The sequence below is a fragment of the Meles meles genome, chromosome 7, assembly GCF_922984935.1.
Source record: "Meles meles chromosome 7, mMelMel3.1 paternal haplotype, whole genome shotgun sequence".
In the NCBI taxonomy this organism is placed as follows: domain Eukaryota; kingdom Metazoa; phylum Chordata; class Mammalia; order Carnivora; family Mustelidae; genus Meles; species Meles meles.
This window is the reverse complement of record NC_060072.1, coordinates 85,529,703-85,557,291: the sequence shown is the minus strand read 5'-3', so window position 1 is coordinate 85,557,291 and position 27,589 is coordinate 85,529,703. Positions and strand designations below refer to the sequence as shown.

General features: G+C 40.6%; 1 protein-coding gene across 2 annotated transcripts in view; it reads left to right on the top strand.

Moving 5' to 3' along the window:
• The window catches only part of SENP1 (SUMO specific peptidase 1), a 50,474-nt gene extending 29,008 nt beyond the window's left edge, over positions 1–21,466 (top strand). For both annotated transcript variants that reach the window (XM_046013951.1, XM_046013952.1), the window contains exons 10-18: positions 1,388–1,426; positions 2,267–2,351; positions 2,584–2,739; positions 3,628–3,759; positions 15,990–16,193; positions 16,991–17,070; positions 18,002–18,086; positions 18,628–18,723; positions 19,666–21,466. In XM_046013951.1, coding sequence (XP_045869907.1) covers positions 1,388–1,426; positions 2,267–2,351; positions 2,584–2,739; positions 3,628–3,759; positions 15,990–16,193; positions 16,991–17,070; positions 18,002–18,086; positions 18,628–18,723; positions 19,666–19,728 — 940 coding nt within the window. In that variant the 3' untranslated portion in view covers positions 19,729–21,466. The remainder of the gene's footprint in view (positions 1–1,387; positions 1,427–2,266; positions 2,352–2,583; positions 2,740–3,627; positions 3,760–15,989; positions 16,194–16,990; positions 17,071–18,001; positions 18,087–18,627; positions 18,724–19,665) is intronic.
• Positions 21,467–27,589: the final 6,123 nt, after the last annotated feature.

The window sequence follows — 27,589 nt, the reverse complement described above, 5'->3', positions numbered from 1 at the left end:
CTGAGTACCTGCTGTGTGCCAAGCACATTCTTAGTGCAGAGGATATGGTAGTAAATACAAAACACAAAAATTCCTATCCTCATTAAGTTTATGGTCTAATAAGGAAGCAGACAAGCTTTAATAGCGTGATACAATACCATGAAATTCTGGGCAAATCTTGTCACTTCCTTATATTGTGCAGTCAGTGTGTTTTCATGTTCATTTATTTTTAATGTCACACACTAGACCTCTCACAGTGCTACCACTGATCTCTCTGACTTTCTGTCTTGGTTGTTACATCCATATGCCTTGTGCCAAGGGTATAGGCTACTACGTGTATTTTCCATTTATTAACCTCAGTGACAGTGGGGAGGCAGTAGAACAGCATTGTCATTGCCAAACCCTAGCCTAAGGATGATTGGGAATACTGATTCTCAAAAGGTAGGCTAAGGAGCAAGGGATACGCTCTTGAATCCTTGTTCTTGCCTTCACTAAGACAGACTGTAGCAATTGAGGAACTGACAGGGACTCTGATTTCCATATTTTACAAATCTGAAACTAAGACCCGTGGAAATGAAGTGACTCTGTCAAAGTCACAAAGTGAATCAGGGACTGCTCCAGGAGATCCAGGTCTCTTAACTCCCAATTTGATGCTTTCCTCTGTTTACTTGTTCTATGTATCTAAAAGTTTTCTTTGGAAAAGTGTTCACTCCTCTGTTTGTTTCTTTGAGAAATCCTTCAGTTAGGGATTGGCAAGGAGATGACGACACTTGAGAAGAGCAAGAGGCTCTAGGCGAGAGAACATGCCTGTGACTCTTCTGCGAAGCATTATTCATTTGGATTGTCACAAGAGCTGCATGGACTAGAACTGGTCGCTCATCTTTGGAGTAGAGTTGTATTGCTAATTTTCCACTTTGATTCATTGACTCACTAGCCATTTGATATGAATTCTTGTGCGGGTGGGGATTTTCAGTGTGCGGTATGATTTAGTTGAAAATATTTTGATTCAAGTAGACTGACAAGATTCTTCTTCCAAGATTTGACTAAATCATTAACAAATCTGTTAAACTGAAGCATTTGGGAGGAGTAATGATCTAGCTTAATATATTACCTTGACAAGTGATGTGCTCTTTCACATTGTTTTGGTCTCTCACGCAAGAGCTATGCTACAGTTAATTTCTGCCGAACTTCGGGTCATCTTTTTAAATAGTATGTGTGCAAATGACTCGTCCTTGTATTCCTTTAGTTCCTAGTAGCAATTATTTTATGTAATTTAGGACATTTTACTTATTGCATACATATAAAGCATTCTTGTAAATTATTTAAATGATTGGTTTTCTTGGTGATAATATTTGAATTTTCTTATAAGCTTCCTGCTCATTTGTCATATTTTTTTCCCCACCCATAGTCCTACTTTTTTTCAGGCAGAGCTGTGGATCAAAGAATTGTAAGTTGTTAATTTTGATTGGTTAATTTCCTTCTCCATCACTTCCTTTCCAGTTAGAAGTAGTCAATTAGCCAATCACCCTACCTATATTTAATCAGTAAAGATTCCCTATTTAATATTTATTTATAAAACAACTTTTAAGTTGTTGGGTTTTTAGAACCTATTGGGGTTGGGACATGTCTTTGCTTAGGTTTGTTAAATATGTAACAATTACTGAAATTAAATTGGATTGGAGAACTTTCAGTTACGTATTACATAGAAAGGAAAATAATTGCCCTTATTTTCACATTGATAAAACTAATTTACTGAATAATTCACATTTCTGGAATTTGCAAAATTATTGAGTTTTTAGTCTCATTTTCAATAACTTTGAGTTATCCAAATCCCTGGCCTTACTAATTTTTTTTAGGGGAAAAAAACTCATATTTTTTCTTTTGGATCATAAATATTTGAATTGAAACCTCAGTTATATCTTATATTATTTGCTCCTTTGGGATTCAGTCTCATTTTTGAGTTTCTAGAATGAAGCTTCATTTTCTCCATAATCTTAGAAGTATGCTTAAAAGAAAAAAGAGACTACGCATTTGCAAATATCCACAAAAGTCACCTATTCCCATTTAGCAAAAAAAATTTCATCATTTCAATAAAAATAGGATAATTTTAATAACACTACCTGATTTCACTTGTCTTAAAATATAAGTAGTGTAACGATAAGTTTAGTGTACGGATTTTATACTTTCTCTATGAGGGTTTTATATTTAATGTTCATTGTGCATTAACAATGTGCCTGATGCTAAGACAGTGGTCTGCACTTTTGTCCCATTCCTTTTCATTTCCTAGAACTAGTGTTTATGATTCTCGAGCACGGGAGAGATTGCGCCAGATTGAAGAGCAGAAAGCACTAGCATTACAGCTTCAAAACCAGGTAAACGAACGATTAGAGATAAGGTTGTAAATAAATAGCATATCCAAGCTGAAACTAATTTGGAAGATTACCTGGCTTGGGATCAAAGCTATTGTAATTGCAAGATGTTATGGTAGCATAACTTTATATATGATTAGTGTATGTCCTTGGTCTCTCCAGCTGGTCCTGCTCAGTGTATGTAGAAAAGTAGTAGTTTTCCTTATCCTACTTACTCTAAAGTTCTTTTTTGCAGAGATTGCAGGAACAGGAACATTCAGTACATGATTCGGTAGAACTGCATCTTCGTGTACCACTTGAAAAGGAGATCCCTGTCACGATCACCCAAGAAACAGAAAAGAAAGGCCATAAATTAATTGAGAGTGAAGATGAATTTCCTGAAATCACAGAGGTAAATTACATACTACAGATTCTTGTGCTAGCAAGTATGTTTAGAAGAAATACTTTGAATGAATTATAAACGTAGAAGTAATAGAACACCTGGCATTTAAATTATGTTGCATACCCCTGCTTTCATTTATTTGTATTACAATACCAATCTTGACTTTCTTTTTAAAGGATTATTGAAAATTGAGGAAAGAATTGTGGGTGGCTTTTCATAACTTCAGTGAAAAAATATTGAATAAATTTGTGTTTTATGTACATTATCACTTGTATGTGTACAGTAGTTTGACATCAAATAGTAGTAAGCTGAGGCTTATGGTTTTTTTAAGTAGTAAAAAATCAGTATAAAAATTTGGAAAATATATAAAAGTCTTTGTACATGTAAGATAATCTGTTCCTTAATCCATTCTTCTGTTGGAAACACTATCCTATAGCTGGTAAGTATAACACATTTATTATAATTGCCCTGAATTCCATAATTTACATTTTAAAAGTCCAATTTTTTTCTAGGAAAATGTGTCTGAAGACACTACCTTTATCCCCTTACTACCCTTTGGGAAAGATTCTATTTACTAGGAAATTGTATGGACCAAAGATATGAAATATAATTAGGTCTTCTAGTGGACTTAGAAAATCTGATAGCAGAAGGTTATTTCAGACTTAGGAATAAAAGAAAGAAGGGTCTGAAATTTTGTGCTGCAAATGAGAAGGGAGGACAAGATGGGATGAAAGGAAGTAACCCAGGAAATTACTGGAAGGAATAGGAACCAAACCAAAATGTTAGAAGTGAACAGTTGATTACTGATAAATGTAGCCTGGGGATTATATGAGCTTTGGTGAGAAATCTAGTCTGTAGCCGTGTAGGTGTCATCTCTGGTACCTCTTGGTTCCCTAGGAAATGGAGAAGGAAATAAAGAATGTATTTCGTAATGGGAACCAGGATGAAGTTCTGAGTGAAGCATTCCGCTTAACCATTACACGCAAAGATATTCAAACTCTAAACCATCTGAACTGGCTCAATGATGAGGTAATCTCGCACCTGTTTTTATATTCAAATAGTGAGTGTTAAGTAGAAACTAAATCAAGGCATTATCTTTTCTCCAAGTGTGGTCTTCAGATGACCTACATAGAATTGGCTCTCCTTTGTATGTCTGTTCTCCTGAGTGAGTATGAGACACTGTGGTGGAAAAATGCATTTTAAACAAGTACATCAGCTGATTTTTTTTTTTAAATATACCTGTGAGTCTGCGAATTGCTGATTTACCTTGTTGTGTGTGGAAGATCTGGACACTGAGGGAGAGGACATTTGGCTCTCATTCTTTTTAAGGCACCTGCCCTGCAGTTCACATATTCTGAGTAGATATTTAACAGCTCTGACTGTGTTGCCATCATTTCCATCATGGCTTCCATTTCTACTTCCTTTTTCATCTTTCTGTACTTGTTCCGGGTCACCTAGGTTATGAGATTTAAGCTTTCTAAAATAGCCTGCATTTATATATGATACTGAAAAAGGTATGTTATTAAATACACTGACATTGGAAAAGTTATATTATAAAATATTTGATGTACTGGGTTGAAAGAAAGGTATGGCCCTCAGCTCCTGCTCATAATTTTAAGTAGGTTAATTACAATCTTTAAACTATTCTGTCCCCATTCTTAAACCTGGAGGAGACTGTTTTATTTCAGAAGGGTATTTTTGACAGCAAAGGAAGAGACAGGGTTGCAGTTTATTTCTCTAAGTACTTGCTTCCTTTCTTAGGCCCAGTAGAAACATCCCTGCCTCATATTTTGGGTTACTCAAAACTTTACAGCCATGGAAGATTTTTAGATACTCAGTATAATAAGCACTAGGTATTCTAGATATTCTAGACATCTATAATCTGGTCTTGTATGCTTAGGATCTTCCAAATAATAATATTTGCTAACTTCTATTGAGCATTTACATCATGTTGGGCACTATTGTGTTTTATCTGTTCTATTCATTATAATAGTCACCACAAACCTTGGAGGTATATACTGTAGTTTAACCATTTCTATTTTATAAATGAAGAAACAAAGCATGGAAAGATAAGAAACTTTCAAGGTAACATGGCCAGTAAGTAGCAGAGCCAGGATTTAGACCCAAGCGTTGGGTCTTATCTGTTATATTGTGCTGCCTCAGAATCCTAAATTGGATCCTGTCTTAGGGTTAGATGTGTAGAATTTGAGAGCCATATGCCATGCCCAGCATGTTGATTTTCTCAGGGGGCAGCTAGACTAGCCCCATTCTCTTTGCCCCTGATCAGTTTCTAAAATACAGATTTCAGAGGCTCCTGGGTGCCTCAGCCAGTTAAGTGGCTGTCTTCGGCTCAGGTCATGATATCATGGTTCTGTGATCCAGCCCTGCATCAGGGTCCCTGCTCAACGGGGAGCCTGCTTCTTCCTCTCCCTCTGCCACTCCCCCTCCTTGTGCTCTCTCACTCTCTGTCAAGTAAATAAATAAATAAAATCTTTTAAAAATAAAATAAAATAAAGATTTCAGAAGTTCATTATTCCCTGAATAATATCTTTGGCCAAGAATGGTAAGGAAGGTATGGTTTGATACTCTCTTGCTTTAGGGGAAAGCCTCTTGCTTCTTTTGGCTCAAAATAATGATATTAGAATATTGGGTCACATAACAGGAAAAAAAAAGGAGGTTACCAAATAAAAGGGCAAAATGGAAATCAAGGACTGTCTTTGTATCCATCAATTAATGTTTTTTGTTTGAAGACATTAAGGTATGGTTTCTTGCCAGTTTTTGCCTGCCTCTGCCAAATGGAAAGGGATCAGTTAATGTATAGGGATTGTAGCTCATTTGTTGTAAATTATGCAAAGCCTCCTAGAGGGCAGCAATGAGTAGGATATGAGCTGAGTCCCTGCTGTTTACCATGGCAGTTAACCTCGGTGAGATCCCTTACAGAGGCCGCATTCATCAGGACGTGTTTTCCATTCTTCGGCCCATCAAAGATTGGATTTTTAGCAAGCGAAGTTCATGGAAATTACATTATTTAGAAAAGTAGAGTAGAAGGAAAGATTCCTTTTCTATTTTATCTCTATGACACCTACCCATAACTTTTGTAGAGAGTGCTTGTTTTCTGAGTTCAGAATGTTAACTTTGAAAGCAGGTACCAATTCACATGTCTGTGATGATGGTAACTATTTTGGAAAGCACCATTTTCAAAGTACAGTACTTCTCAGGCTTTCAAAGTTACTGTCTGTGAGAAGCTAACATTCTGATGAGGAATTAGTAGATATCCTCAAGTATTCATATTCATTTAAAAATACATAATTCTTTTTCTCAGTTGTGAATTCTGAGTCTTTTGCAAGTAATTTGTGCTCTCTTCAATCCTGTTCTTCCCTCAAATAGATATTTTCATTAATAGCCATTTCTTTTCTTTCTGTATATCCTACCAGTTTTATAGGCTGCTTTTAAATCTTTCTCCAAAATAAGGTGACTGGCATATTATTCTTACCATTTTATGGACAAGAAATACAAGATCCTTGGGATGCCTGGGTGGCTCAGTCAGTTAAGCTGCTGCCTTCGGCTTGGGTCATGATTCCAGGTTCCTGGGATTGAGTCCCTCAGCTAGCTCCTTGCTCAGCGGGGAGCCTGCTTCTCTCTCTGCCTCTGCCAGCCACTCTGCCTGCTTGTGTGCACGCTTGCTCTCTCTCTCTGACAATAAATAAATAAAATCTAAAAAAAAAAAAAAAAGGAAAGATAAGATGATAAGATCCTGGAAATGAAAAGGATCAGATTTAGTTTATAAGGAAAATAAAATTCAGAAGTCCTTATTTAGCACATGTGCAGAAAGCCATTAGACTACCCTTTCTCCGGTCGCTTTCCTAAAAGAGTAGGCTACATTGCTTGTTTATAAAATGGGCTTTCAAACATAGGTTTTCGTGAGTGGATTTATGTACAGATGAATAAATTCTGTGTAGATTTAAAGGACTAATAATTGGTTCATAGGACTGACATTTTTAACTCGCTATAAGAAAATGAAACTTCTCAGAAGTGGAATGTGGAAATTGACTGTCTTTGTAGAGAATACAAAAGGTGGCTAGAAGGCTGAGAAGACCAGGGACGTTATAGATGGCAATTTCTGTACTAGGTCTGGTGATTAATAGTTAATAGAAATAGCTAATTAAGGGAAGGAGGTCAGGGTTAAAGAGAGGAGGAATTAGTTGCAAAAGTAGATTGAAAATCATAATCAAGAAGCAAAAAAATATTTTTAAATGGATGTCAGCACTAAAAATTATTTATTAATTCCTAGTGATTACATTAGATGACTTCTGTGATCCAGTGGCTTGATGATTCTGCTTTATGGTGTGACAGTTCTACTTCTTAGAGAGCCTAAGTATTGTTTTAGAAGGCATCAGATAAATTTAAAGATATATGGAAATTACTTAGGCATACAAGTGAATGGATATGACTTCTGTTCCTTGTCATAATAGAATAAGATGGATCAGGTTTACCCTTTCAGCTTAACCAGAAAACTAATCAAAACATAAAACAAAAATTTTTAGACAGTAGATAACAGAGATCCCTGAGAGAAGGAAAATGAAAGGGATAAGCTGATGACTTCCCCACCTCACTGGGGTGGTATGTTGAGGGCTGGTAGAACCTAGCAGTGGTATGTTGAGGGCTGGTAGAACCTAGCAGTGCCTGACAGTCTTGCTTAGTGGAGGAGACATGGTTCAGAGTTCAGGGAGGTGAAAGGGGCTAAGATTTGCGAGGTAAAAATACTGAAGGGGAGGTTGCTGCACAAAGAGAAAGCTTCAGAGATGTGCAGAACTTCCTCCTCCCCCAAATCTTTGAGCACCAGTCTGTACATAGATTGGAAGAAACTACCAGAGGCTGGGAAAAGAACCACCAGGAAGAAGGAATCAGAACAAAGCTCAGAGCTAACATAAGTGCTTAGAATAGTTCATATTCCAACCAGTTGAGAATGGAAAAATCATGTGGCAATGAATAAAGGCCTCAAAAGGACATTACCTCAGAAGTGTGGCCAAAGTGGCCCTAGAAAAAGGCCACTCTGGACCTGTGGTAGCAGAGTTAAATACAAATCTTGAAAGTTTGAAACTGATTCAAGTGACTTAACTGTATCACAGAACAAAAGACCAACGATATTTAAAGGAATACAAACATATTCCAGTAACAACAAAACCCAAAAAACATGAAACCATAGTGTCCAGCTTCCTTTCAAATATTACCAGGCATAGAAGGTGGAAGGAAAATGCAACTTATTACCAGGGGAAAAACCGGGAATACTCAGAAATGACAAAAAATGACAGAACTAGCATACTTTGGCGGGATATTAAAATGGATATTACAAACACATTCTATATGTTCAGGAATTTAGAGGAAAATTGACATTATGATGAGAAAAATGGAAAATGTAAAAGAGGACCCAAATTGAACTTCCAAGGGATGAAAAATACAGTTTCTGAAATAAAAAATATACGAGGTAGGATTAACAGTATAGTGGACACTACAGAGGAAAAAGCTAGTGAACTAGAAGATACAGCAGTAGGAACCATCCAAATGAAACAGAAAAAAAGGCTGAAGAAAGATGAGTATATGTGAGCTGTGGGACAATATCAAGCATTCTGAGCGTGTAATTAGAGTCTCAGAAGGAAAAGTTAAGTGGAAGTGGTATCAGAAAATATTTGAAGAAAATAATGGTAGATTTTCCAAATTTGGAAACTTAGACTGGCAGATCCAAGAAATTCAGCATACCCTAAGTAGAAGAGACTCCATACTAAAAAGTATAAGTTGCTGAAAATCAGTGATAAAAGCAACCAGAGTAAAACAGACATGTTATGTACTAGAGGAATATAAGACAGAAGTACATGTAGGCATGAAGACAGTATAGCTACATTTTTAAGGTACTGAAAGGAAAAAAAAAGTCAATTTATATTCTATATGCAACAAATATATCTTTCAAAAAAATACTTTTTTTCAGACAAATGCTGAGAGAATGCACCACCAGCAGACCTATATTATAAGAAATATTTAAAAAAAAAAAAAAAAAGAAAAAACCTAAAGGATATTCTTCAGGCAGAAGGAAACTCTGAGGTGGAAATTTCAGTCTATATTATATAAAGGAATGAAAAGCAGTGGAAATGCTCTGATTTTTTTTTTTTTTTTTACTATCTCCGTAAAACAGTTGGCCAGTAAAAACAGAAATGTGGGGGCACCTGGGTGGCTCAGTGGGTGAAGTCTCTGCCTTCGGCTCGGGTCATGATCTCGGGGTCCTGGGATCGAGCCCCGCATCGGGCTCTCCGCTCATCAGAGAGCCTGCTTCCCCCTCTCTCTCTGCCTGCCTCTCTGCCTGCTTGTGATCTCTCCCTCTCTCTCTGTCAAGTAAATAAAATCTTAAAAAAAAAAAAAAGTATTTCACATCTTTAAAAAAAAAAGCAGAAATGTGTTGTGGGGTTTATATATTACATTTTGTGTTTTGTCATAATACAAATGCGGGGAAGAGGAAGTACATACTACTCTAAGATTTTTACACAGTCCATGAAGTGATATAACGTTATATGAAGATAGACTGTCATCAGGTAAAGACCTATATTATAAACCCTGGAGCAACCACTGAAAATAAAAATAAAAAAGAGTTAATAGGCAAATAAGATAAAATGGGAAAAAAATAACCCAAAGGAAGGCAGGAAAAAAAGAAAAAAGAGAGAACAAATAGGACAAATAGAAAAAAAGAGCATGATGGTAGATTTAAACTCATTGATATCAGTAATCACATTAAATGTAAACAATCTAACCCAGCATGCCCAATAGAAATAGAATGTGAACCACACAGGTAGTTTTTTTTAAAGATTTTATTTATTTATTTGATAGAGATCACAAGCAGGCAGAGGGGCAGGCAGAGAGAGAGAGAGAGGAGGAAGCAGGCTCCCCGCTGAGCAGAGAGCCCGATGCAGGACCCTGGGCTCATGACCTGAGACGAAGGCAGAGGCTTTAACCCACTGAGCCACTCAGGCACCCCCACATGGGTAATTTTAAATTTTCTAGTAGTCACATTGCGAAAAGTAAAAAGAAACAGGTAAAATTAATTTTTTTTTAGAAATTTATCTTTTTGAGAAAGAAGGCATGAGCAGGATGTGGGGGAGTAGCCGAGGGAGAAGGAGAAGATTCCCCACTAAGCAGGGAGTGTGACATGGGGCTCAATTCTAGGACCCCAGGATCACGACCTGAGCTGAAGGCAGACACTTAACTGACTGAGCCACCCAGGCACCCCAGTAGAATTAATTCTAATAATATATTTTACTGAACACCATATGTATAAAATATGTCATTTTGGCATGTAATAAATACTGAAATTTTATTAAAGAGCTATCTTTCCTTTAAAGTGTAGTGCACATTTTCTACTTACAGCATATTTATGTTTATAGCACAGTTTGGATTAGTCATTTTTCAGGTGCTCAGTAGTCACATTCAACTTGTGGCTACCATACTGGAAAGTATAGATTAAACATTCGGTTAAAAGGCAGAGCTTGTCAGATTGGATAAGAAAAGATCTGTTTATAAGAAAACCATTTTATTTTATTTATTTGTTTATTAGAAATTTCCTGGATTTTTTTTGTTGTTGTTGTTTTGTTTGTAATCTCTACACCCAACATGGGGCTCAAACTCATGACCCTGAGATCAAGAGTTGCATGTTCTTCCGACTGAGCCAGGCTGGCTCCCCAAGAAACCCATTTTAAATGTGAAGACACAGATAGGTTAAAAGTAAATGGATAGAAAAAATATGCTATGCAAAAACTAATCAAGAGAAAGATGAAGTAACTATATTAATATCATACCAAGTATATTTCAGGGCAAAGAATATTACCAGTGACAAACATTTTGAAAGGGTAAGTTCTTCAAGAGGACTTAACCTGGAGATGAACACACCTAGTAAGAGAAATTCAAAATATACGAAGCAAAACTTATGAAACTGAAAGGAGAAATAGACAAAGCTGTAATTATCATTGGAGGTTTCAACACCTTTCTCAATAATCAGTGGGAGAAATAGAAAGTCATTAAGGATGTAGAAAGCCAGATTAGGTAGATGGATCCCATGTCCCCGAATGCTTGTGGGCAGGAAACGCTTCCTCTTCTAGACAGCACTAAATGTGTCCTATCCCATGTGGAGAAACAGGATGATACTGCACTTCCCAGTCTCTTCATTTTCCCTCCAGGACTCTGTCCTTCCTGTCATCCCTTGCTAGTAATTTACTTGGATGAATTGGGAAAATAACAAGCAGACATGTCTTTTCTGGTTTTATTTTTGCAAACCCTTGTTAATTATTGCCGTTGCTTCCAAAATGCAAAAGCATTAGACTGTTGGAACACTGTATTTCTGACTTTTTCCTAGCTGGGGGAACACCGTAAGGAAAAGACTAATACTGTTTGGGGAGAGAGGGAATGCAGGAGGAAATAAGGTGGATTCTATATAGCAGACTGACTACACTGATGACCAAGCTAACAAGGCAGACCAATTATCTGTTTTGTAAGTCTCATCTCTGAAAAGAAAGAGGTGTCTTTCCGCTATTTTACATCACAGTAGCCTTGTGTATAGAGAAAGTATTCTTATTCGATTGATAATGGGAAAGTAAGAAGTAAGACTTAATAAGGTGTATACTGGGGTCATCTGATTTTTATTGTGGAATCAGCATCTAAAATCAGAGCACATAACTGTCTAGCATTCTTTCATAACAAAAGTGGAAATGGGGAATTGGTAGTTGTCATAGCTTTCTGGTTATTTCCAAGGAGCCGTTAAATTTAAGTATTGCTCAGTGAAGAGAGGAAACAGCTTACAGAACGTTAAGCCCAACTAGACAAGCCTAGCACAGGGAATAAGTTTGCCTTAGGGAGTAAAAACTGATTCTTTAAGGGCAGGGGAACCCTAGGCAAAATGGGATAAATTAGTTAAGTGAATATGATGTGTCTATCATATGCAGTGTACTCTTACATGTAGAATAAAATGATCAGAATGGAAATTTGAGTGTTTCTAACATGACTCACTGGTAGATTCCACATCATTATAGTTAACTCTTAAAGTGTTTCTTTAATAGAACTAGTCCTTTGGATAAACCAGGGATTTATGCAGGGTTATGGAGAATTATAATTACAGTTGTCACAACTCCATAAAAATAGGTGTTGCCTGCCTGTCTTTTTCTAAAACTTTAGCAGTGATTCTAATAATTCATTACTTGAATTTCCATGGGAGAAGAATCCTGGGTACGTGTTCACAGTGAGAAATGGAATACATAGAGCTTACCTGAAGTCTACAGTCTATATTAATTAGGTTAACAAACTATAGAAATGATCCCTAAAGTATAGTCTAGAGCTTAGGAGTAAATGATCTTCTGACTCATGCTATTTAAATGCTGCTGCTTGGCTGGTCTTTTGGGCTTTGTGGTCAAAAGGGGTAGATTTAATTTAAAAATCAGAACAGGGAGGTCAAGGTGAGAACATAGAGAAGTAAAATAGGAAAAATGGCTTTTTCCCCACCAAAGCTTGTCTTGGTTTCGACGTAGGAGCACTGTTATACCCACAACTTTCAGAACATTTTTTCCCCAGAGTTAATTAGAAAGGTTCAGGGGCGCCTGGGTGGCTCAGTCGGTTAAGTGTGTGATTCTTGGTTACAGCTCAGGTCTGTGATCTCAGGGCTCTGAGGTCGAGTAGCAGCATCAGACTCCACACTCAGCAAGGAGTCTGTTGAAGATTTTCTCTCTGCCCTTCCCCCCATTTGTGTGCATGCTCTTCTCTTTCTCCCTCCTCTCTCAAATAAAAATAAATCTTAAAAAAAGGTTCAGAGTGTAAAATTGGGAAGGGTTAAAAGTTAAAATTTTACTGTTAATGGGGTATTTTACTTCTAAAAGGATGAGAAAACAATAGTTTGGCTGGTTTACTGGGTGAGAAGGAAGATATAGATAGCAGTGGTCATTTATGTCATTGCGGTAACATACAGGAAAAAGATTGAGTCCTTAATTTAAAAACATTGTAGGCTTTTCCTTTAAAGAGAAAGTTTTCCAGCTTCAGCCTGGCAGCTCTTCAGATAAAATCACAAAGGAACAAGACACTATAAACAACAGTCCCACCCCGCCCCCCAAAAAGCCCTGCATAGACAAGCAGGCGCTCATGGCCAAGGCTGTGAAGGCAGCGGGAAGGGCAGCTCCTGAGGCACTGGAGCTGCAGCAAGCAGACAGACAAGTGTGGGCCCCAGAAAGAAGGACAGGTGGACTGACACTGGCAGTTGTCCCCAGATGCTGGTATATTGGCAAGACAAACAGTAGCACAGTGCTGATTGACTACTTTTACCCCCCTATTTGAAGGGGTATTCAAGATTTTTTGGAGCTAATAGAGTCTTGTGTGCAGAAGGGCTCTCCCCATGGGAGGAGAGGGACCCTTGTCTTCACAAAATATAAGCAAATTCCTATCACTGCTTCTCTTTCATCTTAAGCACTGTGATCCCTTCTCTCATTTCTTTTTCCTTCATCTTCAGCCGTCCTCTGTGTGATGACATGTAGCATTCTTTTTGTTCTCTAACTCCTAGCTTGTTTTTTTGGTAGAACTGTGTCTTGGCCGAACTGTGGCAATTTTCCTCATTTGGACAGAGTAATAGCTGCAAAACTGAGGAAACTGGGATTTCAGTTCTGCCTCAGATGTCAGATTATACATCCTCAGCTAATGGGGAGGACACTGAGGCCACCAAGCTCCCTCCTACTGGGATATAGGGGAAATGAAAAAGAGCCCAGATGACTCCTTAGAGCTAATTAATAAGCTGACTTTGGAGGAGGCCATTTCCTTGGCAGTGGAGAAACCATGGTTGGAGGCAGAACTAAAGCAATGGAAGAGGGGTTCTCAAAGGAAATGGATAATGTGGTCTGATTATTAGGTCTCCGTTCTTCTTTTTTTTTTTTTTTTAATTATTTTATTTATTTGACAGAGAGAGAGATCACAAGTAGGCAGAGAGAGAGGAGGAAGCAGGCTCCTTGTGGAGCAGAGAGCCCGACGCGGGTCTCGATCCCAGGACCCTGAGATCATGACCTGAGCCGAAGGCAGCGGCTTAATCCACTGAGCCACCCAGGCGCCCCTCTCCGTTCTTCTTAAGCTGGGTTGGTCTTTAGCTTTATAGTCCACACTCTCAAAATAAAAACACAAAAATAAGAAACCAAACAACTCAGGCTGTGTAAGTCTAACTTCATTGCCTTCTGGAACTCTTTCCTCCTAAAACATAGGAAAATCATGGGTAGCATGATACTCATTTATGTCATCCTTTTATACTTTAGGGTAATGACCTCAAAATGACGCCCCTCTGAAGGGCACCTAAAGGAGATTCGTCTCCATGGCTTTCATATGCTTGGCTGTCTTTACCTCTCTGCCTACTCTCTACTTTCTGCTTGAGTCTGTATTGCCTTTCTAGTACATGACTTCTGTCCGCCCATGGAAGGTTTGGCTTACAGTGACTGAGAGGTCATCTGCATATTCACTTCACCCCTTGGATTAAAGATTTTAGCCTCATAACATGGCTAATATTGTGGGATGAGCAGAATACCAGAAGAATCAATCCCTTCTTGCTGATTTTCTCTCTCTAGAGGATGTAGTTTTATAGCCTAGAAATCTCTGCTTGTTGGGCAGGTCTTACTGCATTCCTGGCTGCCTTTCACAAACCTGAAATCGTCCTTTGGCACCATTATCCTTGGGGTCAGAGTTAGATTAAAAAGCTCAGTTTGAGAAACCTGCGACCTTAATTATGTTTTGATTCATTATTATTATTTAAAATAACTGAACTCCAGGTATCTGCTGAGCATCACACTAGGCAGAGGATCAGCCGCAGCGTGGCGTTAAGTCCTCTGGACCTGCTGGGCCTGTTGCTTGGTCTTCAGAGATGCAGGCAGAAGTGTCTTTCTTCAGTCCTAGTCTTCCCCTCCACCCCCACTCTCAGAGCTTTGCTTCATGGCGAGTGTGGTTTCCCTGCAGCTGCTGAGGCATCCTCATCTATAGGCCCTTTCTCTAGTCTAGACCATGTTTCGGTGTGTTCCTGGCAGTGTTCCCTGCTGCCTACCCAGTATGTAGTTGCCTACTGTTGGGCAGTAGCTCACTGCTCTGGCATCCTAGTGTGTAAATATTTGTCAAAGGACAGGGGCGTTTTCCCATTCCCCAAAAAGCATTCTGAAAAATGTGCCTGTTTTCTTAGTCATATTTCCAAGATGTGCATCAGTTAGCCCATTCATTCCTTGCAGTTGACAGACACTGGCCTGGCCTCAGCTGGCCACATAAAGTAAGTATGCAGTAACTTCCGGCACAGTAACTTTTAGGCTTTAGTACCAGGGAATTCTGGACCTAAAGGGACCGTAGTCAACAGTCACTAATAGAGGATACATTGTTATGTTAACAGAAAGAATCCTGTATCTTCCATATCAAGCATTTAAATTTCTTGAACTCATGCTTGATATTGGAGGCCTATATGGAATTAACAAAAATGAGAATGCTAACCATACAGATTCTGGAGGAAAACGACTCTTCTTGTTTGTGTCTGGACATTTAGGTCTCATGTAATGTAGGTTTTTATATGATGTCCATGTCTACCTCTGCAAAGGTGACAGTGCCGAGCAACTAGGCAGTTGAGAGGTGTTTTTTCAAGTACAGTTGATGGTTTATCCTGTCACTCAGTTCTGCTGAGACCAGAGCCAGTCATCTCTGAAAGCCGACTTACTAGGCTGAAAAGGCAATCTTCAGTTGTGGAACTGTTTTCGGTCTGTGCAAATCCAGGTGACCCACATCTAAGGACTGAACTGTTGGTCTTCACTTTATTACACTAGGCTGTGAGCTCAGAATTCATTTAAGTTTTTCACCCAGTCCCAGTAGACTAAAATACCTCTAATGTGTCTTATCAAACTACTTGGCTCCTTCCTTTCCTTTTCTCTGAGTCTCACCTTCTAGCACCCCTTCCTCCTCCTCCTCATATTTGGACCTAATCCTCAGTCTTCTACAGATCAGACTAGCATGTGCCCATATGGATCCTCAACCCCATAAGATATCTGTAGATCTGTATAGCTATAGCTCAGCCCTCCGGAATGTGATGTAGGGGCATGAGGCTTTGGGGTGTTGAAGTCTTAATTGACAAGGAAACAGTAACCATTCTGTGCAACACAGCAACTGCTTTTCCTTCATACAACACAACTCTTTTGAAAGGACTGAGTATCTATTTTAATATATTTAATTTCTTCCCACAGATAATCAATTTCTACATGAATATGTTGATGGAGCGAAGTAAAGAGAAGGGATTGCCAAGTGTACATGCATTTAATACCTTTTTTTTCACTAAGTTAAAAACGGCTGGTTATCAGGCAGTGAAACGTTGGACAAAGAAAGTGGATGTATTTTCTGTTGATATTCTTTTGGTGCCCATTCACCTAGGAGTGCACTGGTGTCTTGCTGTGAGTACCTCTCTTACTTTTAATCAAATTTAAAAGAAATCTACAGAATTATAGAACATACAGAGTAGTGAGTATTAATTCTGAATTTTTTTGTTGCCTAAAAATTGGATAGATTAGTGAACTTCCTGTCAAGAGTGGGAGATACTTAGACTTTGAAGAAAGTTGTGGAATTTCCTTTTCTGGAAATATTTAAAAGGGAGTTGTAAGGCTAAACATTCTCAAGACAAGGCAGGGGGTGAAAAAGTGACTTCCTAATGATACTGCCAACTCAGAGTCTGTGACGTACTTTCTGCCCAATTATGACTTACCTTGCATACTTGATAGTTTAATATTTTTTATGACTCTGAGAACATGGATACATTCATTTAATATATTAATAAAAATACAAAAGTTATCTCCCAATCTGTTTTGAATTACATTTGAAAAATTAAAGCTAAAGAGAAATTCTCCACATAAACAAACCACTATTTTACCATCTTTCTGAAACCGTCTAGAAATTATCTCATTCATCTTACAGTCTCTGAAGCGTATGTGTGTCTTCACTGTTGCCCACATGGCAGATGGAGAACCTAAGTACTAGAAAAAGATTTCAGGGCCATTAATGAGGCCACAACATGCTACGCAAATAGTCCCCTTTTCTTCCCTCTGCAATTTAAGCATGGTATAATGCAAAATATCAGTCAAACTTGTCATGATTTCACAGGAAATCTGGCAGAAAGTTCCAAGTTCCAGGGAAGTGGAAGCTGAGAGACTATTTTTCTTATTTTATGAACACACAGAATTTTTTTTATCTCCAGGTTGTGGACTTTCGGAAGAAGAATATTACTTATTATGACTCTATGGGTGGGATAAACAATGAAGCCTGCAGGATCCTCCTGTAAGTAGGGAGTTGAGAACAAAAGAGTTTGGTGTTGGGCATATGTTGAGTTTTTCCTACTGTTGAAGTCATTTCTTTGATACCTTTAGTGGAGTGACTATGATTAATAAAGGAAGTAGTCACATTGAGTAAGAATGGATATTTTATGTCTGAGTAAGTAAAGTTTGATAATAATTGTAATAATACCAGAAAGATGCCCTCATGGGGACAACTGTTGGCCTAGTGCACTAAAATAACGAAGAGTCAACATAGAAACTATTTAGAAGTCATCTAATCCAACCTGCTACTTTTTCAGGTGAAGAAACCAAGACCCACAGAGGTGACTTTGATATACTCAGGTCCTACTAGTTAGTGGCTCAGCTGCGAATCAAAATGCAGATCTCTTTATACCCCATCTGTTTGTCTTTCTAAAATGCCTTAACTTCCTTAAACTGTACCACTGTACCACTTTGGTGGCCAGGAAGAGATAGGTTCCAGAATGGTGAACAGTTTGTGCTTAAGAGTGCTCTGTATGAGGTATGCACTCATCAAATTATGATTTGGATTGAATTTTCACACAGGAGAGTCAAGAGTGTAAATAGTGAATAACTGCCTTGAGATTGCTAAAGAAACCTTCTCCCATGAGGTCGAATTCTAAAGGACCATATAAACCAAGGAAAAGAATCAAAACTCATTCCTCAGGAGGAACAATAGGTAGAAGGAACCTGGGTGTAAGAGGCAGAGGTCCTGTTTCCCTTAGGTTGACAGAGTGGGTATGAATTTTGGGAGCTGCAGGGGAAGCTTAGCTGTCCAAAGATTCCCTGCCCAGCATTATATACTGTTTTCCTCAGAAGTGCAGTTGAAAACCCTTCCTAAGGATTGTGAACCTCATTCTTAGGGTGGCAGCTATCACCAGTGCCCCACAGCTCATCTTCTCTCCCAATACCTTTAGGCAATACCTGAAGCAAGAAAGCATTGACAAGAAAAGGAAAGAGTTTGACACCAATGGCTGGCAGCTCTTCAGCAAGAAAAGCCAGGTACATTTTATCTCATCAGGTGGAAATCCTGAGATTAGGGTACTTGGGAAGGATAGCGTTTTATCACTTGATTCTCAGGGACCTTCTATCTTAGTGTCTAGCTGGACTTCAGCTTGGTTGTTTGGTTCCTCAGAGAAGATAGAGTAAGCTGTCTGTGGGAAAACTGGTCATGTGTTTCTTATGTAGAACTAGGTTTTTTGAATGCCCAGCTGTTTTACTGAGCTTTTCACTGCTGTGGGAAATGGTTGCTGATTGGCCCTTGTGGGAGGGACTTTTCTTTACATCCTTAGATGTCATGAAAGCTTAAGATAGTCTCCTGTGTGGTTGATATGAAGATGAATATTAATATGAAGACCTGACTGAGATGCTGTATTCTTTTTTTTCTCCAAGCTTGTGTCGTTCTGGGTGAGGGACTTAGGGTCGCCTCTTCAGAATTCAGGGAAACCTGTAACATTTATATCCTTTGGTTCTTATTTATAATCTAATATGAAGGAAAGAAGCTTGGAAAGATGTCAGCTTTTTGTTGTTTTTGATCTTTCAGGAAATTCCACAGCAGATGAATGGAAGCGACTGTGGCATGTTTGCTTGCAAATATGCTGACTGCATTACCAAAGACAGACCGATCAACTTCACACAGGTGAGCTAAGCCTTCAGCAAGGAGCCCTGTGACTACCCTGTCTCTAGGCTGCCCGATAGATGTTTTTCCCCTCCATCTGCTCTGCCTAGCGGACTCTGCCTATGGTTCATCACACTGGTGGTTACCACACAGACCACATCACAAGAAAAAGAAGGATAGTGGTAGACTACATGCTGCGTTCCCTTACATCACATGCTGTAGTCAAGGAATGCTGGTCATTAGCAGAGCCTTCTTCTCTGCCCCTTTCCCTCACCTACCTCAAATCCTGTAAGAAATAGAGAACTGGGACCAGAGCAAGTTTTCTTCATTTTCTCTTCATCTGGTTGGCAGTCAGGTTCTGGAACAGGCCACACCTTGTGTACTCCTAACACAATTTGCCCTGCTGCCTCCTCCCCTGCCCCTCACTTGATGCAGCTGATCAGTCTTCTCTTAGTTCGTGATTGTTTATTTCTGTCCATGTTGTCCTTCAGAGACCAAAGTGGATTGAAACTGGAGATTATGGTTTGTGTCCTCCACTTTAAATTAATCGGTTTACCAGACTTTTCCACCATAGCCCTTGTGTGGAACTGACGCTTGCAGTTCCATAACTCTTCCCCTAAAAAGTAAGTTTTTGATTTTCAAGCCTTAGATCTCCTATCATCTGAAAAGTTCAACATATAGGACTTGATAGACACCATCCTCAAAATTCTTGGAGACATTTGGGTGTAGCCTGGGGACTCCTGGTGATGCCCAATAAAATTTGTAAGGCCACAATAAGAGAAAATAGCAGTAGAGATAGCAATAGAAAACAATGGGAAGAAATTACATGTAATCAAGAATTGAGCAATTTGAAAGACCAGAAATGCAACTGAAGCTACTTTAATTGAAACCCTGAGAAGGAAAGGAGTATTGGGTCTGGATAAAAGCAACAAAAAAATTAAGGGTATCTCTGTGTCCCTACAGCAACACATGCCATACTTCCGGAAGCGGATGGTCTGGGAGATTCTCCACCGAAAGCTTTTGTGAAGACTGTCTCAGTTAGCCGACATTGACCTTGTGGGGGACCAGCTCTTTGTTGTCTACAGCCAGAGACCTTGGAAACAGCTGCTCCCACCCCTCTGTTCTTGTAAAGCCCTTGATCCTGGACCAGGCCCTGGCGAGATGCATTCACAAGCACATCTGCCTTTCCTTTTGTATCTCAGATACTATTTTTGCAAAGAAACTTTGGTGCTGTGAAAGGGGTGAGGGACATCCCTAAGCTGAAGAGAGAGACTGCTTTTCACTTCTTCAGTTCTGCCATCTTGTTTTCAAAGGGCTCCAGCCTCACTCAGTCCCTAATTTGGGGGCCGAGAGAAGCTTGGACAGATTCTTGGTTTCATATAAACTCTTGTTGTTAGGCCTTACTAAGAGGTAGGAAAGGGCTTGGGCAAAAAGGTAGGGATGAAAACCACCAGCATATACACGCACACATACATACATGCAGGATTTTCAAAATGTGTTGTCAGGAAAGTGACTGTAATCTGGACTTTGGGTCACATGCATAAGTTCCTCCTCCAGGACTTCCCTATTTATATGCCTCCTTGTGAGATCCATCTGCTTCTATACAAGGCTGTTTTATCATCTGTAGCTTCCTCCCATTGTGAGGCACAACACATGAGTCCTGGGGGGGACCCCAAAGTCCCAGGCAGTCCTTTTCCTTAAAGCAGGGGTTTGCATGTGCTCAGAACACATGATACGGAAAAGACCCACCCAGGGAACAGTTCAGTGGGGCAACCAAGGCACCACTTCTACTGCCACCTACTTCTGACCAAGAAGAAGGACCTCAGTCTTTAGCATAAAATTCCAGCATTGGATGAATGCAGGTCTAGTGTGGGCTGTGGCTAGTTAGTTTAAATATGTTTCTAACCACAGAGAATTTAATATATATATATATATATATATACATATATATATATATACACACACATATATATATATTTCACAGGGATATGTGTTTTTTTTTTTTAAAGGCTGAATGTGTTCACCACTTTAGCCTCTAGGTTTATTTTCCAAATTTAGCTCTAGCACGCACAGATCCCAGCCCCTATGTGTAGGGTGTTTGTGGACTTCCTAACAATATTTTGAGGCCTGGATGAACTTTGGCTTAGGGGTAGAGGTTACAGAGGGAGGCAAGATTTTCAACTGGAAAACGGGTGGAATTTGGACTGATCAACTTGAGACTAAAAACCTGCTATTCCTTTTGTTCTTTCTAGCATCTCCCCACCCTCTGAGCGCTCCTCAGGCTAGATAGTGAAACGACCCAATGCCAGTGTCATTTTGTACTTCAGTTCCAAAATGGGAACGTTTTATACTTTTTTCTGTATTGTAATAGGTAGTTTTGTATGAAATATTTTCTCTTCTTCCCTTGTACCCCATCCCTTCCAACATTGTGCTTTCTCTCTGGGCTTATTTGAAAATTTTACTCTGTTTTATACCAAGCTTGTTTAGTACATTTTTCTATGTTTTACCACAGGTTCCAATTTGAAAAGAAAACTATTTTTTTTAAATATTCCATTGTTAACTGAATGTTACTGTTTCCACTCCAGCAACCATATGTCCTACCTTTTTCATAACTGCCTGCCTTTTTGGGGAAGACCACCGTTCGTTTGTTCTTTTTTCTTTTCTTTTCTTTTTTCTTTTCTTTCTTCCTTCTTTTCTTTCTTCCTTTCTCTCTTTCTTTCTTTCTTTCATGTTTTTCTATAGGAAATAAATAGCTTTCTACTTATGAGTTGCTGAGACCTTTCACATTCTCTTTTAGAAAGCTGCAATGTGCAGGCTCATTGTAGGATTCCTGCACATGGATTCTTGGTACTTAATGTATTTCAGTGACAACTTGAAAGGTGGCAGTATGGCATAGATTTGGACTATGAATCAAAAGACCTGAATTTTTCAGGTGCTTTTGCTATTATCTGGCGGGGGGCGGTGGGGGGGGACTCAGAACAAGATAGTTGTCTGTATTTATTGTTTGTCCATTTAGATTAACAACATCTGTCTTACCTTCCTCATAGACCTTTTGTACAGACCAAAGCAGCAAATATTTATTGCCATGTATAACAGAAAATGAAACATGCAACAAAAGCACTTTGAAAAATATATAAGGAATTGTTGAGCCTGTCTGAACATGGACCCCTTTCTGACCAGTGCGTTTTCATACAAGGCGAAGTTAGTGATCCTGAGACAACCCTACATGGGTGGATCAAGCTGAGACATAGGTTGTAGCCCAGGGTGGCTCATTGGGAACCAAATATAGACTTCTGTAGTGGGCCATTTTTCCAGAGAACTAGCCAACAGATTCAGGACTAGCATCTGGGAACTTCGTTTCTCCTTCATTTAAGGGTGGGCTTAGATGACCAGGGAGGCAAGAAGGAGGTTTCTGCATTCCATGGCCAAGGGCATGCTACCAATATCTTAGCTAAACTCTTGCCTTTTCTCCTGTTTTTCCTTCTTCCATGTGTTCAGTGCTTATAATCACCTACCTCCCCTTAAAAAGTAACACTTGAGGAATGATGAATTCAATCTAGATACAGAGCCTTCAACAGGAACCACAGTCCTACCAATCACTCCTGGACCCTATAAGGAGAAAATCAGATAGAACACTTGAGAATACATGGTCCATAGCATGTTGGGTTAGTTCTGACCCATTTGTTGCCAGAGACCCACTGTTGTTCCTGGGAGTCCCATTTGGGGTTGGATATAAGAGTACTTTTCTCTCTCCCTCTCCCTCATGGAGACATTGTGGTCCTGGACTCCTCCCTATATGAAGTGCTTCATACTTCTCTGTGGTATCAGCTCTTTTCTTCTTTAGCTCGTGTAACTGTGAACCGGCATCTTCTACCCACTACCCCTAGCAGTGTTAGCCCCACGTTTTAGTGCCCTGGGGCAGAAACACGTGACCTGAGAAAGTACTGCCAGCAACCCTATCCCATAATCTGTCCATCACCACCTGGTTTTACCTGGCTTATAAAAGGCCTAAAGAGAGGGAGAGGATTCACTTATGAACCCCAGTGTTTTTAATGTTTCAGCCTCTGGTCTTTCAATGCCATCCCTCCAGCTCTCAAATACGTCTTGCCAGAGTAAGAGAGATAGACACTTGGACTTTGCCTTCTCTCTTGCTGCACCTGGATGAGCCAGGGCGAGGTGGAATATAGACCTTCATGACCTGTAGTTGACTCTGACAGGCCACATGCTGAGCTCTTGGAAAAGTTACCATATTTCGCTGCCCAAAAGGAACCTACCCATAGCTTCAAAATCATCCTAAAATGTAAGGTTCAGCCCAGTATCTTTCCTTAGAGCCTGGAGCCTTATTTCACCTGTGCTGAACCCTGACCTCCAGTAAGAGTTCATGACCATCATTCCCAGCTTTGGAGGTAAGGAGTGACATAAGGGTTTGTGGGGTCATGCTGGTCATCCACTAAGATAAGGGAGAACTTACACATGAATCCCCTGTAGGATAGAAAAGAGAAACTCGAAGCCAGAAGATAAACTTTGAAATAATAATAGTACAGGCTGCCTCACTGGGCTGTCAGGGATAGGGCAAGAATAATTCTCATTGTGAGTGGTTGGACCAGATATCTAGGGTCTTGTCAGAGTCTAAGATTCTGAAATGTGGAGGGCCATGATCCTGCTTGGCATAGAATTCAGTCAAGGTAGGGATTCAAAGTTCAAGTTTAAGGCCAGTGTTAATATGGCTTGGTCTTACAGTTAAGGCCCAGGTCAGAGTCTTACCCTAATGGGACAGATCATAGCTATTGACTTTGGCATTCTCAGCTGAAAAGTAGCCATCAACTGCCTGATTTCTGGAGATTGCCCTTCCACTCTGCAGAGCATCAGTGTCCAGAAGGGAGTGTGTGGGAAAGAGATGTACAAGGAGCCCAGAGTCCAGTCAGTGGGGCACACCTCATTCAGTTTACTCCTGTTTTTCTTTCACAAATATCTCCAGAGCACACAGACCCAAATCCCATCTCCATGAAGACTTCCCTAATCACATTATCTTAAAATCTTTTATCTGGACAGCTCTAGCCCTTATTTTTGTTTTTTTAAGATTCTATTTATTTGACACAGAGAGGGAGAGAGCACAGGCAGGGGGAGTAGCAGCAGAGGGAGAGAGAGAAGCAGGCTTCCCCAGGAGCAGGGAGTCCGATGCAATGTGGGGCTTGATCCCAGGACCCTAGGATCCTGAGCAGAGCCGAAGGCAGATGCTTAATGCACCGAGGCACCCTAGCTGTAGCCCTTATAATCAGAAAATCTTATAACTCCGTATATGTAATCCGACTTTTACATCAGAATAGACTGAGACCTGTCGCCACAGAAGGCAGGTGAATGATCTGGTGCTTTTTCCTTCAAGCCAGGAGTGCAAGCTGCTTCTCTGGCTGGCCAGTGAGGAGTAGGGTAACTGCATTAAACACTGACTGAGGAGACAGTATTTCGAGGGTTGGGGAAGGAGGACTGCTTATGGCAGCCTGCCGTGCGGCTGCACCTGGCTTCATGGTCCCAAACCTGATGCCCCACTCTACCCTTAAACATCTTCCTTGGCAGTTCAGCATGCCCTTCCCGGGCCTCGGTCTCTGTCCCAAGAAGCTAATCATAGTATTTTTTTTTCTAACCACACATCTTTCTAGTCTTCTCTGTCTTTTCTATTTCCAGTGCTGTTGTACATCCCCTGTAGACTGAGTCCCGTTCTGTCTTGTGCTTTAAATGATCCATTTTACCTGCTGCCTGTGTCTTGTCTGTTAGCCAGAGCTAAGTTCCTGGAGGGCATTTGCCTCTTCTGATATTCTGGGGAGCCCCTTACACTGGGTGTTTAATAAGCAAGTGTTTAAGCACTGGACTTGGGGGTCCTGAAGGGTGGAGTGAAAAAATGGTTTGACCAAGGAAATAAAAGCCACCTGTCCTTATGGACCTTAGAGTTTAACTAATTTGGAGGCTAGGCAGACACCAAGCAACGGATCTTATCAAGAAGGCCAAGTCATAGGCACACACTCCAGTTGGAAGCTGGGTGTGGATAATGGAGGGATAGAGGTAGAGATAAGTCAGGGATGATGTTGCGTTTATCTACCTGTGTGTAACTCTCTCCCTAGTTCTTAAAAGTTGATTTATTTAAAATAAATTCTGTGGATTTTGCTTTCTTGCTTTGACTGGAAACTCCCTGGTAAAAAAGGACTTGGTGATGTTTGTCTCTCTAAGACTGTCTCTCTGTCTCTTTGACTGTTTATTCTGTCTCTCTGTCTTATGTCTCCTGATCCAAGTGGGACCAGTGATTGGATCCTCAGTGTGGTCTGGATTCCTGAGTCCACCCCTTAACCGAGAGTCTGAATACTGTGCATTCATTCATTTCATTCCACATACCTGGAATTGAAGCCTGGAACGCAAATAACATGCAAATCCATGGCTCCCTGGCACTTTTCAAAACCAGACCTGTCTGTGGAGCTGGCCAGAGGGCCCTCCTAAGCCAAACACACCAGTCAGGACTTCCAGCCCACTCTGCTAACAGCGTCCCTTGTCTCCTTGCCCCTCTCCTGCACCCCTTCCTCCTCACAATCTAACCTCTCTACCTGTAAAGCTCACACTCCAGAGAATAAAACATGAGAAAGCACCAGCTTTTGAAAAATCTTCCAGTATGTTGGTGAAGTGGTTTTGTCTGTATGAGTTAGAAGAGTCCCTTGTTGTCCCCAGGACATTCTTGTGTTCTAATATTTTTCTAGACATGGTTAAGATTTTTCGGCCATTTGAAAATGGTTGGAGCCAGGAGGGAAGCCTTCAAGCCATTCTTATTTTCTGATTCCTGAATGTGGCTAAAGGGAGCTGACAAATGCCTGGATCTGCATGTCCATCACTGAACAGGGAGAAGGCTCCTTCCAAGTGGGACCTGGACTCGATTGTGAGTTAGAGTCAGCCTCTGTCTCCAACTGCTCCTGGGGAGCCTGGTGTGATCCTGCACTGCAGAAAGTTACAAAGGGCCCAGGGGTAGGGGGGAAGGTGGGGAAGGTGGGGAGGCTTGTCCTGTTCCTCAAAGAATTCATGTTCCAGACACTATTCTGAACTCCAGGGAAACAGTTTTGCTTCCTTGTGTACCTGTGCTCCATTCCCCATCAGCCCACCACCAATCAGTGATCTCCGCCTACAATGGCCTACGGGGCCCTGCACCTCCAATAGGGTGCTTTCCCACTCAGCCCGGGCTCACCAGTCTCGGCCACACAGGTGTCCTTGCTGTATATCTAACAAACCAAACTTGCTTCCATCTCACGGGGCTTCTACCTCCTGTTTCCTGTGTCTGGAAGGCTTTTCCCTGGATCTCCTGACCCACTCCCTCACCTCTTCCCGGCTCTTGGGGCAGTGTCACCCCCACCCCTCAATTCTCACACTCCCTAGCTCCATTACCTTCATTTCTTCGTAGCATTTCATATCTGACTGTATTATTTATGATGTGGGAAATAAACAATTATTGCCTTACTACTTAAAGCTCATCATTGACAAGTCCTTGAAACAGGTCGAGTGACCTTCCTCTGGGAGCTCAGTTGCCTTGATGTTGACACTTTGCTAAGGGCAAAAAGAAATCAGCCTGACTCCTCAAGATCCTGTGATCCTTTTTATATTTTTAACATATAAAAATTCCTTTGGAAACTTCCTTTATTTCCACCCACCCCGCCCCCCAAGATATGTGTTAGCAGTCATTCTCCAAGCATATGGTCCATTGATATACATCTGAAAGGTCTCATGACTGAGTTTTTACTAAATAGTAATAAATGACATTGTCTTTACAATAGCTGGCCCACTCAGGATCCTGGAAACCTTGTTTCCAAAATACTGTGGAGGCTTGTGCTGTCCCTAGCCCCCTCCCAACTTGAAAGTCTATATACCAGGCACCTGTCACAACTCCCCAGTGCAGTTCCTTATGCCCACGGGTCCTGTCCCTGTGCTTTAATAAAACCACCTTTTTGCACCGAAGACATCTGGAGCTTTCTTGGCCATCACCTCTGAACCCCAGCATCTCTCTATCAATTGACTCGTGTTTTGTCTGTCTCTCACTAAAATTCTGTTCATTCTGTGTCCCGGGTGCCTGTGTTTCCCTTTTCGCCAGCTTCCCCTGCCGATTCGGGTCCTCACCTTGTGTCTGTTTCAGACTCTGTCCCACCCGGGATCCCTGGCTTCAGATGTATCATCCACTTAGCAGTTAGAGCTATCTTCTTCTAATATTATCAAGAAGCAGCATTTATAGAGGCCCCGGTCCCAGCCTTTTGTGCCAGACATTTATAAACATTACCTCATTTAGTCCTCACAAGTGTGTGATGTAGTACTAGTACATATCCCCATTTCTCAGATGAGGAAATGAGTTTAGGGATTGAATAAGCCCAAAGTCTCAGACTATCAGTGATGGGAACAGGGACTCCAAGCCAAGAACATATGTCTCCAAAGCCCCTAAAAGCCCCATGAGCTACTGCTTCCATACAGCCAGCATGGTTTCATCTCAAGACAGGGCGATCATGTGACCCAGATATCATGGGGGGTCTATCAGTGTGAAACCAAAGAAGAGAACCTTCATGAGGTCTGCAAAGGCTAACTAACCGTCCCTCTTTTGTTTCATGAGCAGGATTGAGATCCTTGTCTCTTCACCTTAGATTGGAGGGTCAAGGGGAATGGTGGGGTCCCTCTGCCTTGGGATTCATTTCCTCTTGGTGTCTCCAGAAAGGGGTACCAAGGAATTCCCTTCACCCCTCCCACAACAACCCTTAATCCAACTGTCTTTTGCCTCCCATTCTTGTCACACACTCCGGGCCGCCCACATTAGCAAAACTTCCTTTGAGGCCTCAAGTTCTAACCTAGAAAGGGGGAGGGCTAAGGATAGGAGGGT